Raw genomic sequence first — 13,396 nt, 5'->3', positions numbered from 1 at the left:
CTTGCCGAAGATCACACTTCAAGACAGTGGCAGAGCCAGCAATAGAACCCAGCTCTCTTGATTGCCAGCCCCCTGACCTATCAACTACATATCAGGGCCTTGTTGCTGCAATGCCCACTTCTTTCCTTCCCTCAACCAACCAACGGTCCATCAATGATCTGGAAAAAGGGGTAAACAGTGAGGTGGCAAAATTTGCAGATGATACAAAATTGCTCAAGATAGTTAAGTCCCAGGCAGACTGCGAAGAGCTACAAAAGGATCTCTCAAAACTGGGTGAGTGGGCAACAAAATGGCAGGTGAAATTCAATGTTGATAAGTGCAAAGTAATGCACATTGGAAAACATAATCCCAACTATACATATAAAATAATGAGGTCTAAATTAGCTGTTACCACTCAAGAAAGAGATCTTGGAGTCATTGTGGGTAGTTCTCTGAAAACATCCGCTCAATGTGCAGCGGCAGTCAAAAAAGCAAACAGAAAGTTGGGAATTATTAAGAACAGAAAATATCATACTACCTCTATATAAATCCATGGTACGCCCACATCTTGAATACTGCATACAGATGTGGTTGCCCCATCTCAAAAAAGATATATTGGAATTGGAAAAGATTCAGAAAAGGACAACAAAAATTATTAGGGGTATGGAACGGCTTCCATATGAGGAGAGGTTAATAAGACTGGGACTTTTCAGCTTGGAAAAGAGACAACTAAGGGGGGATATGACTGAGGTCTATAAAATCATAACTGATATGGAGAAAGTAAATAAGGAAGTGTTATTGACTCCTTCTCATAACACAGGAACTAGGGGTCACCAAATTAAATTAACAGGCAGCTATAAAACAACAAAAGGAAGTATTTCTTCACACAACACAGAGTCAACCTGTGGAACTCTATGCCAGAGGATGTTGTGAAGGCCAAGACTATAACAGGGTTAAAAAAAGAACTAGATGAGTTCATGGAGGATCGGTCCATCAATGGCTATTAGCCACGATGGGCAGGGATGGTGTCTCTAGCCTCTGTTTGCCAGAAGCAGGAAAGGGGCAACGAGGGATGGATCACTTGATGATTCCCTGTTCTGCTCATTCCCTCTGGGGCACCTGGCATTGGCCACTGTCGGAAGACAGGATACTGGGCTAGATGGACCTTTGGTCTGACCAAGTATGGTCGTTCTTATGCTATGTTCTTAAGTACCTTTACTGCTTTGTGGTGTGACAGATTTTGATGGAAAACCCATCCCGGCTCTGTGCATGTGTGTGTGCGCGCGCGCACACACACACACGTCTATTTTACTTACTTCTAGGGCTGTCAAGCAATTAAAAAAATTAATTGCGCAATTAATTGTGCTGTTAAACCATTTATTTGTGAGTGTTTTCTACATTTTCAAATATATTGATTTCAGTTACAACACAGAATACAAAGTGTACAGTACTCACTTTATATTCAAGTATCAGAGGGGTAGCCGTGTTAGTCTGGATCTGTAAAAGCAGCAAAGAATCCTGTGGCACCTTATAGACTAACAGACGTTTTGCAGCATGAGCTTTCGTGGGTGAATACCCACTTCTTCGGATGCAAGTAGTGGAAATTTCCAGGGGCAGGTTTATATATGCAAGCAAGAAGCAAGCTAGAGATAACGAGGTTAGTTCAATCAGGGAGGATGAGGCCCTGTTCTAGCAGTTGAGTGAAAACCAAGGGAGGAGAAACTGGTTCTGTAGTTGGCAAGCCATTCACAGTCTTTGTTTAATCCTGAGCTGATGGTGTCAAATTTGCAGATGAACTGGAGCTCAGCAGTTTCTCTTTGAAGTCTGGTCCTGAAGTTTTTTTGCTGCAGGATGGCCACCTTAAGATCTGCTATTGTGTGGCCAGGGAGGTTGAAGTGTTCTCCTACAGGTTTTTGTATATTGCCATTCCTAATATCTGATTTGTGTCCATTTATCCTTTTCCTTAGAGACTGTCCAGTCTGGCCGATGTACATAGCAGAGGGGCATTGCTGGCATGTGATGGCATATATTACATTGGTGGACGTGCAGGTGAATGAACCGGTGATGGTGTGGCTGATCTGGTTAGATCCTGTGATGGTGTTGCTGGTGTAGATATGTGGGCAGAGTTGGCATCGAGGTTTGTTGCATGGATTGGTTCCTGAGCTAGAGTTACTATGGTGCGGTGTGCAGTTACTGGTGAGAATATGCTTCAGGTTGGCAGGTTGTCTGTGGGCGAGGACTGGCCTGCCACCCAAGGCCTGTGAAAGTGTGGGATCATTGTCCAGGATGGGTTGTAGATCCCTGATGATGCACTGGAGGGGTTTTAGCTGGGGACTGTATGTGATGGCCAGTGGAGTCCTGTTGGTTTCTTTCTTGGGTTTGTCTTGCAGTAGGAGGCTTCTGGGTACACGTCTGGCTCTGTTGATCTGTCTCCTTATTTCCTCGTGCGGGTACTGTAGTTTTGAGAATGCTTGGTGGAGATTTTGTAGGTGTTGGTCTCTGTCTGTGGGGTTAGAGCAGATGCGGTTGTACCTCAGTGCTTGGCTGTAGACAATGGATCTTGTGGTGTGCCCGGGATGGAAGCTGGAGGCATGAAGGTAGGCATATAGGGTGGTGTTAATGTGACCATCAATTATTTGCACTGTAGTGTCTAGGAAGTGGACCTCCCGTGTAGATTGGTCCAGGCTGAGGTTGATGGTGGGGTGGAAGCCGTTGAAATTGTGGTGGAATTTTTCCAGTGTCTCCTTCCCATGGGTCCAGATGATGAAGATGTCATCAATGTAGCGCAGGTAGAGAAGGGGCGTGAGTGGACGGGAGCTGAGGAAGCGTTGTTCCAGGTCAGCCATAAAAATATTAGCATATTGTGGGGCCATGCGGGTGCCCATAGCGGTGCCATTGATCTGGAGATATATATTGTCATCAAATTTGAAATAGTTGTGTGTGAGGATAAAGGCACAGAGCTCAGCAACCAGTTGTGCTGTGGCATCATCAGGGATACTGTTCCTGACAGCTTGTATTCCATCAGCGTGTGGGATGTTTGTGTAGAGAGCCTCTACATCCATGGTGGTCAGGATGGTGTTTTCTGGAAGGTCACCAATGCATTGTAGTTTCCTCAGGAAATCAGTGGTGTCACGGAGATAGCTGGGAGTGCTGGTGGCATAGGGTCTGAGTAGAGAGTCCACATATCCAGACAGTCCTTCAGTGAGAGTTCCCATGCCCGAGATGATGGGGCATCCAGGATTTCCAGGTTTGTGGATTTTGGGCAGTAGATAGAATAGCCCTGGTCAGGGCTCTAAGGGTATGTTGATTTGTTCCGGTGTTAGTGTAGGGAGTGTCCTGAGTAGATGGTTCAGTTTCTTAGTGTATTCCTCAGTGGGATCTGAGGGAAGTGGCCTGTAGAATTTGGTGTTGGAGAGTTGTCTGGTGGCCTCCTTTTGGTAGTCAGACCTGTTCATGATGACAACAGCACCTCCTTTATCAGCCTCTTTGATTATAATGTCAGGATGGTTTCTGAGGCTGTGGATGGCATTACTTAGGTTATGAGGCAAGCGATGTTGTTTTTCCACAATTTCTGCCTGTGCACGTCGGCGGAAGCATTCAATGTATAGGTCCAGACTGTCATTTCGACCCTCAGGAGGAGTCCATGTGGAGTTCTTCTTTTTGTGCTGTTGGTGGGAGGGTAACTGTGTATCATCTCGGGCATGGGAACTGGGTATTCACCCACGAAAGCTCATGCTGCAAAACGTCTGTTAGTCTATAAGGTGCCACAGGATTCTTTGCTCACTTTATATTGTTTTTATTACAAATATTTGCACTGTAAAAATGATAAAAGAAATAGTATTTTTCAGTTCACCTCATACAAGTACAGTAGTGCAACTCCCTTCATTTTTGTGTATTTAAAATTCTCACCCTTCACTTTGTGTTAACTCCATTCATTTATTTTTTAATTAACTTGGGCACTGTGGCAAGAGCCTGATTCTCTTCTCACTTGCACTGATTTTACACTAGTTTAACTCCAAATGAAATTACTCCTGATTTACACTAGTGTAGCTGAGAAGATATATTATAGTGGCGCCTAGAGGCCCCAACTGAGATCAGGGCCCCATTATACAAGGTGCTGTACATACACATAGTTAGACAGCCTTTGCAGTCTAAATAGACAAGATGGGAAACGGCAGCACAGGAAGTGACTGGCTCAAGGTCACACAGTGGTAGAGCTGGGATTAGAACCCATATTTCCTTATGCCATCCCACGACACTGTCCACTAGACCACACTGCCTCTCCAGAGTCAGCTGCACTCTACTCGCTTTGTGCCTTGCCAGGAAGACCTGGCTTCTCAGGGGAATAAATAGCAAACGTGGCTTGGAGGTGACCCGGCTCCTGGAAAAACAAAAATCACCCTCCGATATGCCAAAGAGAGGGAGGGAGCCACTGCACAACAGCCATGATCCTTTGAAGTAGAAGCTGAAGAGATTTTAAAAACTAATCAAATTAGAGTGATCCCTCTGGGAGCACATATACTTTTACCCTGGCTAAGCAATATCCTAGTTTGGGTTTTAGGCACTTTCCAGCAGCTGCTAGTTTAGGAGGGTGACACTGGAGAGATTATTCTGAGCAAGTGCTAAGAGCCAGCACTTCTCCCCGCTCCATTCCCAGACACTCACCCTTCCTCCAATATAGAATGACAGAGGACTGCACCGATTTAAATGACACTCTCAGCCTCTTGGAAAGCACAGATCCCACTCAGAGCACAATCCAAGCAATTCCCTCTCCTCACCCCATAAACCATCATCACCATGGATGGTAAGGGAGCCCATTTAGCCTTTAAGTCACGCTGGCGCAAGACGGACGAGGAACTCTGTCGACACAGCATGTCTTTTATCCTGCACAAGGCCATACGAACTGATTTCTTTCAGAGTTACCTCTACCTGCTGGAGCAGCTTCCCCTTGGTGAGTTATCTGTGTGTGTCTGTCTGTGGACAGTGCCTAATGCATTGTGCGAGCTGCCAGAATACAAATAAATTGATAATAACGATAAATAGCTCTGCGAAGCCCTCGCACAGAAAATAAGGTGCTATACAAGCCAGTCTGTTCTATCCTTCAGCTACCACTGATCTGGCATCACAGTTTATTGTATCTTGGTGCCACAATGGTAAGCACCACAGAAATAGGTGAACTGGCAGATGAGATCTACTTTGCTTGCAGATGTGGTTAATGCTATTTTTTTCTCAGTCACAGTTAAAATAAAAAATGTGTTGGGAGTTTAAGGATGAAAAGCTGCATTGAGTGTGTGAGAGAGAGAGAGAGAGAGAGAGAGAAACTGGAGCAGACATGCTTTGCTTTCTGGCTGTCAAATGTCCATATTTGTTATCTTTCCAGATGTCCATATCTTTGATCCAAGTCTTGCTTTGCAGGGTGGAAAGGTGCGTGCGAAACAATGCTCTCCCACAATTCACCCAATCCAATTATTTATTTGGTTTCAAAGTACTTCTGGAAGGAAGGGTTAATTTATGGCCAGATTTCAACAGGAGCTACTGAATGCCAAGTGCTGAGCCACTTTAGGAAATAGTGCTGAAGTAGGAGGATCTGAGATCTACGGAAATGTCTGGCCCCAAATATGTAAGTTTTAGGATGTCCTACTTCAATTCCCAAAAGCCACAATTGTCCTGATGACAATCAGAAAGGAGCCTGGGTTTGACTTAGGGCTGTATTATTTTAAGATGGTCACTTTGTCAGCTGCATACTGCAAGCTACGCTGAATGTTAGAATCACATCAGTTAGAGATGGACAGAACCTTTTAGGTGACATCTTGTTTATCTTATCGGCAGCACATTCATTCTTGAGGGCTTTCTCCACATTCATAGGCAACAGATCACCTTCGCTGAACATGTGCACCTGCCTTTGACACCAGTGGGAATTCTGTTAGAGATCAAGGCATTTATAGGCCTCTTATAGAGTGGAGGCAGTTCTGTGTTTTGCACTATTTCTATAGAGCTGCTAAAAAGACAAACAAAATGTGCAACCATCTGAAGTGTCCCATAGAAGATAAATTCTCTTCACCTAGTCATTCTGACAGGATGAGAGAGAACAGGTAAGAACGTTGTGGGGATCTCAATAAAAAAGAAAGAAAGATTTTCTTAGTTATAAGTCCTAAAGTCCATTATAATGCTAGTCCTTCCCTTTGTTCTGAAAATAAGTGCAAGATATTAGAAATTCAGCCAAATCTGACTGTTTAGTTATCCAAAATAACTATTAATAGACTCTTAGATTTTAAGGCCTCAAGATATCATTATATCATCTAGTTTGAGTCCCTGTATAGCACAGGCCACAGGGTTTCACACAGTGATTCCTGCATCAAGCCCATAACTTCTACAACATATATTTTAGAAGGGCATCCTCTTGATTTAAAGATGTCAAGTGATGGGAAAATCCACCAGGTCCCTAGTTAAGTTGTTCCAATTATTAATTACCCTCGCTCTTTAAAATAATTGTACCTTGTTTCCAGTATTGTGTCTAGTGTCTAGCTTCAGTGTCCAGCTGTCAAGCTGGTTATCCCTTTGTCTGCTAGGCTGAAAAGCTCTCTGCCATCAGGTATCTTCTTCCCACAAATATATCTACAGACTGACCAAATCACCTCTTAGTTATGCTAAACTTTTGTTTCTCACTGTAAAGCAGATTTTCTAGTCCCTGAATCATTCTTCTAGCTCTTTTCTAACCCCTTTCCAATTTGTCAATTTACTGTCAGTTTGTCCAATTACCAACTCTTTCTGCTGTGTTTCTGAGCAGGGAGATGGGTGGTGGGCTGGGAAGCACCCTAATCTCACTCTAATGTTTGTTATGTGTGAGCTGAGCATATTCGGTATCTAGCCCATTTACAAGAAATCAACATGTCATTTTTACAGCCCAAAATAGCACTTTTTTCTTTATATAAACACATTATGGGAGTGAATTTAGGCCCCAATTTAGCAATGCACTTAAGTGAGTGTATAACGTTAAGCACATGAGCAGACTCATGGACTTCAATGGAACTATTCAGATACATTTATGAAAATACGTAGGCGTTTTGCTGGATCTGGGCCTTAGTGCTGAGCATAGGTGCTGGAAATAGGGGTGCTGGGGGTGCTACAGCACCCCCTGGCTTGAAGTGGTTTCCATCATATACGGAGTTTAAAGTTTCGTTCAATGACTCGGTACTCCCATTATACAAATTGCTCCAGTACCCCCTAGTGCTGAGGAAGTGAGATCCACTGCAAACAAAACAAAATGCTGTCAGTTTGTAGGGCTAAATATTCTGGACCATGAGCCTCAGGTCTGTATGTAAAATTGGTTCTTTGGGGATGAACTTTACCTTTGGACAAAACAGGGCTTAAGTGCCCCTCGTCTTGTGCCAGCCTGCTATGCAGGGGTGAAATTCACCCTGGGTTCTCGAATGTGTGTTTAAAACTGATGCACCAAGCATTGGCCACATGGTGCATTTTAAAGCAGGAGCTCAGCTGAATGGACACAGCTGAACTGGTTCAGTTTCTCACAGAAATTGGTTGGAGTCACAAAGACAGGCTCACAAATGCAAACTTCTGTTCCCATTAGGCAATTTTAGATGAGTGAACCCCACAGCTAAGAAATATGAGATATTATGTCTGAGAGCAGGAATGCCTCCAACATCCTTACTAGGTGCTACCATTTCTTTGATCGGAAAAAGGGCCCTTCAGAAGCCTGGGAAAGAAAATCCTAAATTGATACCCTAGAAAAAATAGGAGTGACAATTTGGACTTTGCAGAGGCAAAGGGTTTAGGTAAACGTTCATTGGTGTAGCTCTCGGGCTTGGAATTCACCTCTTGGCCACCACTTTGCATCCAGACTATGTTGATAGTGACTACAAATCACTAACATCTGATGACTGTTCAGCGACCTTTTATGAAATTAATCTCTGATCTCGGTCCGCTTTCTAGTGCGTACCCCATAACCATCGCTGCTTGGAATCCTTGCCAGCAGCTTCAACTTGGAGACCAAGAATGTACAGAAAAATGCTGCTTCACTTGAAACATTTCTCACATCCCAAAAGTAGCTTCTAGGAAAGCTATTTACCTCTGAAAACTCTACACATGAAAAACAGCTACAACCCTTCACATCTCTGAGGCTAAGAGGCCTGGGATTCTCGCCTGGATGCTGGATCCCATTTTACCGCTACACTGCAGTCAAACATTGGATCAATAAATATGCTTCCTCATTCACTTCTAATCAATTGTTCCATAGCAATCAGCCTGATCAAATTGTAGGTTATGTCCTTCCCTACATGCACAGAAGGGGAGGACTTACATGAAAGGAGCTGTGGTTAGTCTGATCATCATCAAAGCTTGTCACTCCAAAACTGCACCCAGGACCTGGTATTGTCCTTTTAGCTGGAATAGTTCCTTGGGAGTATAGGATATCGACAGGGGACATCACATCAGGGAGTGTTCAAATGTTTGCCTAGGCTCTCCACATTCATGTTTGGTGTCATTCCTCACTTCCACTTGGTCATATTGTCACCACTCTTTGCCCCCCTACTCTTGCTTGGTTTAGCATACACCAGTGTTTTTGTTCTAAATCAGTGCTTGGGTTCTGAAAGAACCAGGTTCTCCAGGGGTACTGGCATTTCCTAACATGAAACCTTCCATGGTGGCTTTTTGGGGGTAAGGGATTTTCAAAGGCAAAGCTCTTCCTGGAATTCAGCCTCTTGGGTGGGGGAATGTGTCCACACAGTGGATGTCTTGGATCATGCACCTGTTTTTGTCTCCCTTTTACTGAAGGCATCCCATCTCACTGATGGCAGTGGAATCCCAGTGAGGCAGTATACAACAGTGTAGGAGTCAGTTTCATGCTCCCTGTGACAATCATACAAGACTGAGTTTCGTTTCAATTCTGTGAGCATGGCTCAAGCGTGACCATTCTGGGCACAGTACTCCACAGCTGAGTAACACAGGGCATGACCGGTTGCTCAGAGTGTTTTGGGATCCTGTTTGTGTTGGCCAGTTTCTGGAGTGCACAATTCCTGGAGCTCACTTTCTTCTTCAGCTTCATGTGCTCTTTGAATGTTAGCATTCTGTCCAATATGACCACAAAGATATCCAGAGTGCTCAAGGATTGTATCATCTCATGATATCTGGAATTTTGCTTGGCCTGGTGGTGTTTCAGGTGGAAGGTGCACACTGGTGTCTTGCTAGGCTTGGCATTCAGGAACCAAGTGCAATGGTATTTTCTAGGTACACTCAAGGAGTCAGTTAAAATGCGCTCAGTGTCATCAAATCTTTCCACCTGGGAAGTGATGCAAAGATCATCTGCCTGAATGAATCTTTGCATGTCAGGGAATTCTGGTTGGTCATTTGGGTGGACATTAAACAGCAAGGGTGATAGCACTGAACCTTGGGGCAATCCCTTCCATTGAGCTAGCCATCAACTTTTCTGACCATCCATTTTGACAAAGACATGTCAATTTTTGTGCAGGGAAGAGGTGACCAGGACCATCTGGCTCTTCTTGCCAATTTCAACAGCAGTGCATGATGGTTTACAGTGTAATATGCAGTTGACAGATCAACAAATACAGCCTCTGTAATTTTGCAGGTTTGAAGCCATTTTCAATGTATTGAGTTAGATTTGCAACTTGGCCAAAGCATAAATATCCTGGTCGGAAACAGGCCTGGGCATCAGCTAGTTGCTCTTCCTCTCTGAGCACTATTCTAACCATTATCATCTGCTCATATAGTTTGTAGGCTGAGCAGAGTAAGGATATTGGGCAATAACTCTTTGCTTGGTTAGGGTCTTTATGTAGTTTGAGTAGTGTAACCCCTTTGACCTGTTTCTACAGCCTCGGTGTCTGCATTAACACTTGCATGGAGACAAAGAAGTGAAACAGCCACTTCTGTGCTCTTGTCCCAAAGTGTAGCAATGATTCATTAGCTATATCATTGAGACTAGCTGCCTTTCCACTTTTCAGGGTTTTCATGGCTGTGGTCAACTCCTCTGTGTTGAGCTGCTCATTGTGGACTTTGTTGTCTGAGGAGTTAGCAAAGTTCCTGCTTGATTTGTTTAGCTTTATACTTTGCTTTGTGGGCTGGTTTGTCAGTTGGGATGAGTTGGTGTGCAGCTTGGTTGGGAGAGACTACCAACCAAGCTGTTGTTGGTTGTTGTGCATCGGGGCCCAGCTTGCGAATGGTGGCCCATTCTTTTTTTTTCTATTGTTTCAATCAGCTCCCTTCAGTGGTTGTGCTGCTCATTTCCAATCTCTCTCACAGGCTAACTTGTTTCTTCACTGAATGGATCCAGGTCAAAAAATTCGGAATCTCTCTTATAGTGTTGGCTTGCCTGTTCTGAAAGCCCAGGTGTATGTAATGTCCAACATCCCCTAGGGATGTACTTTTGGGCACTCTTTCACACCGGGGAGACAAGTTCACCATAGTGAACATAGTGCTCAGTTCAAAGGTGAAGCCTTCCCAGGAAGTTTTTCTGAAGTAGAATCTTGGCAGGTACTTTGTTTTCCTGGGTTGCACTGCAACCTCTAATCTCACTTGCGCTGGTCTATTATTGCCATAATGTCCCTTCTGAAGTTGCCGGCATTTTCAGAGGTCACAAAAGCTAGATCGGGATTGTACCCCTTGTTCCATTCAGTGCTTTGGAAGGCACATTTGTCCTTGAAGTCATAGCGCAAGGTCAACTTGTTGGTTTCTGCCCCCTTCTCAACTTCTTCCCCTTTGTTGGGGAATCCCCAGATGGTTTTGTGACTGTTGAAATCGCCTATGACAAGATATGGTTTTACAGCAGTGGAAGGTCAGTTGGCCATGCAAACTGTTCACGTGCTGGTTTGAAAACAGAAATTGCTGCCATGATAAGTGCTGTTGTACCATGGTGCTTCACAGTAGTGTTTTTCCACCAGTCTTTTGTCACGTAAAAGTATTGTGCCACCATAAATATTGCTTTTGAAGTTCACAGCTATATGCATGCCAGGAGTGTTTGGTGCTGTTGCCTTGCCACGTGTCAACTGCAAGCACATAACATGGGTTTTCCTGCCAGATAGCATGTCAGCCTTCTTTGCAGAGAACCCCTCCACATCGATATGGACAATTTTTAGTGCCATCTTTGGCTGAGAAGTTTATGTCGACATCTATGTCTGCGTCTTCTATTGTGGTCTCAGTGGGCATTGCCAGATTTGGTCTCTCTCATATTTAGCTGCAATGGGAGTCACGATGTTAGTGTATCTAATGCAACCGCTGGTTGGCTTGATGAGTGGGCAAAAACATGAACTGTGCCCCTTGGGGAGGTGGTGCCAGTGGAGAGGGGAAGCCAGAAGGTTGTGTGTAGCTAAGGGTCCATGAGAAATTCAGGGCCAGACTCCAAAGATCTAAGATCCTGAGCAGCAAGTCACTCCCATGTGATCCCTTTCATTGGGGTTACTTTGTGTTACTGCTCTGAATAACAGGAATATGTGCCCATCTCTTGACAAGCCCAATAAAATTGTTCTAGAAATCATCAATGGAATCTCTTAAGTGAGATCTTGTAAAGCCAGCATCCCGGGCCTCAGTTCCACTAGCCTCATCAACAGTGGCTGCAGTATACAGATAAAGGGGATACAGGGGTAGAAGGGCAACAGTCCCTGGAGGAACGGACAATAGCCAGTGGATCCTTCTATTTCCCAGGGTCTGACAATCACCATGGTCAAGATTTTCAGGGGATCAGCTGCCGCTCCCTTGTTTTTTCTTCCTTTAGTGAAATGTTTCTTTGGAGTATGGAAAACAACCAGTGGAGTGTGTCAAACCTGGGTTTGACGCTTGCTGGGCTCAGCACTCACTTGTGGTATAAATTTCTCAGGCATAACATAAATGTGTAATGGAGTAAAGCTTTAATAGTATCTGCTCAGCAGTCGGCTTAAGCAGGTGATGACAAGGGGGCTGGTAATGCTGCTTTTGTTGGATAAAGGATATCCTTGGCATGCTGCGTATATGTAACCCAATAGCACTATTTTGCTCCGAGTGGTCTTTGGTGGTAATTATTCCCTATTTTACTTCCTTTGCCCCTCCATCATTTGCCTCCAGGATGTCATTCTGGTGCTCAGGATGGGCAAGCACACACATATTCCCCACTGAGCTCCTTGCCTTCAGTAAATACAGTCCATGCTCATTCATGAGTTCTGGCCTACTCTGGTCTTCCACAGTGCAGTCTCACTTGCCTGTTCAGAGCCCAGGCAATAATTACAGTCAATGACTCCTTAGAAATGTAAAAGTGCAGTACATCGAAAACAAAGTCGTAACAGTCGCAAACTACATAAACTTCATTCCTTTCCCATCATTTTATTTATTTAGTCTACAGGGAGGTCTGTGTTTACATTGTGGCCGAAGGTACCTAACAGATGGACATTTGGCACTTGCTCACTTCCAGTGCTGCACGTGTATTGGAGATGCATGACCTACGGTAGGACTGGCCACATACTGCAAGTTGCTCACGAGTACTTGTTGCAAATCCACACCAGCATTAGCTTCATCCCTACCTCCTTGTTACTTGCTATTCACAGGCAGTCATGTGATTGGGTCTTCATTCACAGGAATGTTCGGGAACAGCTCTTTTTCATGCAAGGAAAAGCTACATTATCTGCCTTCAAAGCCCACCTCAAAACTCTCCTCTGCATTGATGCCTACAAAAAAACAACAACTTGACAACACTTAGGCAGAGGCCACTGTCTCGCATGCTGACCAATGTTGTCTCATTGTTTCCTTATACTTCCTATCTGTCTGTCTGTATCTATCTGTTGTCTTTTGTCTTTTACTTAGATTGTAAGCGCCTACAAATACTCAAAAAGGGTAAGTACGAAAAACCCAGAACATTTAGGACAGATCTCAGTTAATGAAAGAAAAAGGGAAAAGTATCAAATATCAAGTTGAGAATTTATATTTCTGAGAGAGCTGTGAATCTACTATTCCTGGTCACCAGCAGACCATGTGATAGTAATATAGAACCCAAACATTTAAAAACTAAACAATTAAAATAGAAACTCCAAATTCTGGCACCTATTGTGTCACCCTCATCAATTACACATCCCTCTTCCTTTTTGATCTGTGGCAGATGAAGATTTAGGGACTGATGCATTACCACCTTGCACCGTATATAGTCATTTAGGACTGGACCTTGCAATTAACTCCACTGGTGCCAGGCAGGAAGAAAATATTACAGAAAGTCATAGAATTCTTCACTCAGTCACACTGGTGGGACCGTTTTACTCCTGCTTGGCACACATTTTGCACACTTATAATCAACTACACAAGGTGCTGGGCCTTGGACTGTACAAACCAATTAGTCTCATCTCGGGGTACCTGTACAGTGCAATCAGAGGTGTGACTGCAGCACGTGTAGCCATACCAGAGCTAGCTTTGATTGAAGCAGCTCAAATAA

General features: G+C 44.1%; 1 protein-coding gene across 10 annotated transcripts in view; it reads left to right on the top strand.

The window, feature by feature from the left end:
* The window catches only part of METTL11B (methyltransferase like 11B), a 62,181-nt gene that overhangs the window by 28,520 nt on the left and 20,265 nt on the right, over positions 1-13,396 (top strand). The window contains exon 2 of one of the 10 annotated variants that reach the window (XM_039484260.1): positions 12,778-12,807. The exons of 7 other annotated variants lie outside the window; for them this stretch is intronic. Coding sequence is in view for 1 of the 3 variants with exons in the window: in XM_039484264.1 (XP_039340198.1) it covers positions 4,777-4,930 (154 nt within the window). In the remaining 2 variants the exon portion in view is untranslated. Of the gene's footprint in view, positions 1-4,665; positions 4,931-5,365; positions 5,600-12,777; positions 12,808-13,396 lie in introns of those variants that run through there. 2 more of the 10 variants (XM_039484264.1, XM_039484259.1) reach the window with 2 other exon arrangements.

The sequence above is a fragment of the Mauremys reevesii genome, linkage group 8 (assembly GCF_016161935.1).
Source record: "Mauremys reevesii isolate NIE-2019 linkage group 8, ASM1616193v1, whole genome shotgun sequence".
Classification (NCBI taxonomy): Eukaryota; Metazoa; Chordata; order Testudines; family Geoemydidae; genus Mauremys; species Mauremys reevesii.
Note: the sequence above shows the minus strand (reverse complement) of the source record. Positions and strands in the feature narration are given on the sequence as shown.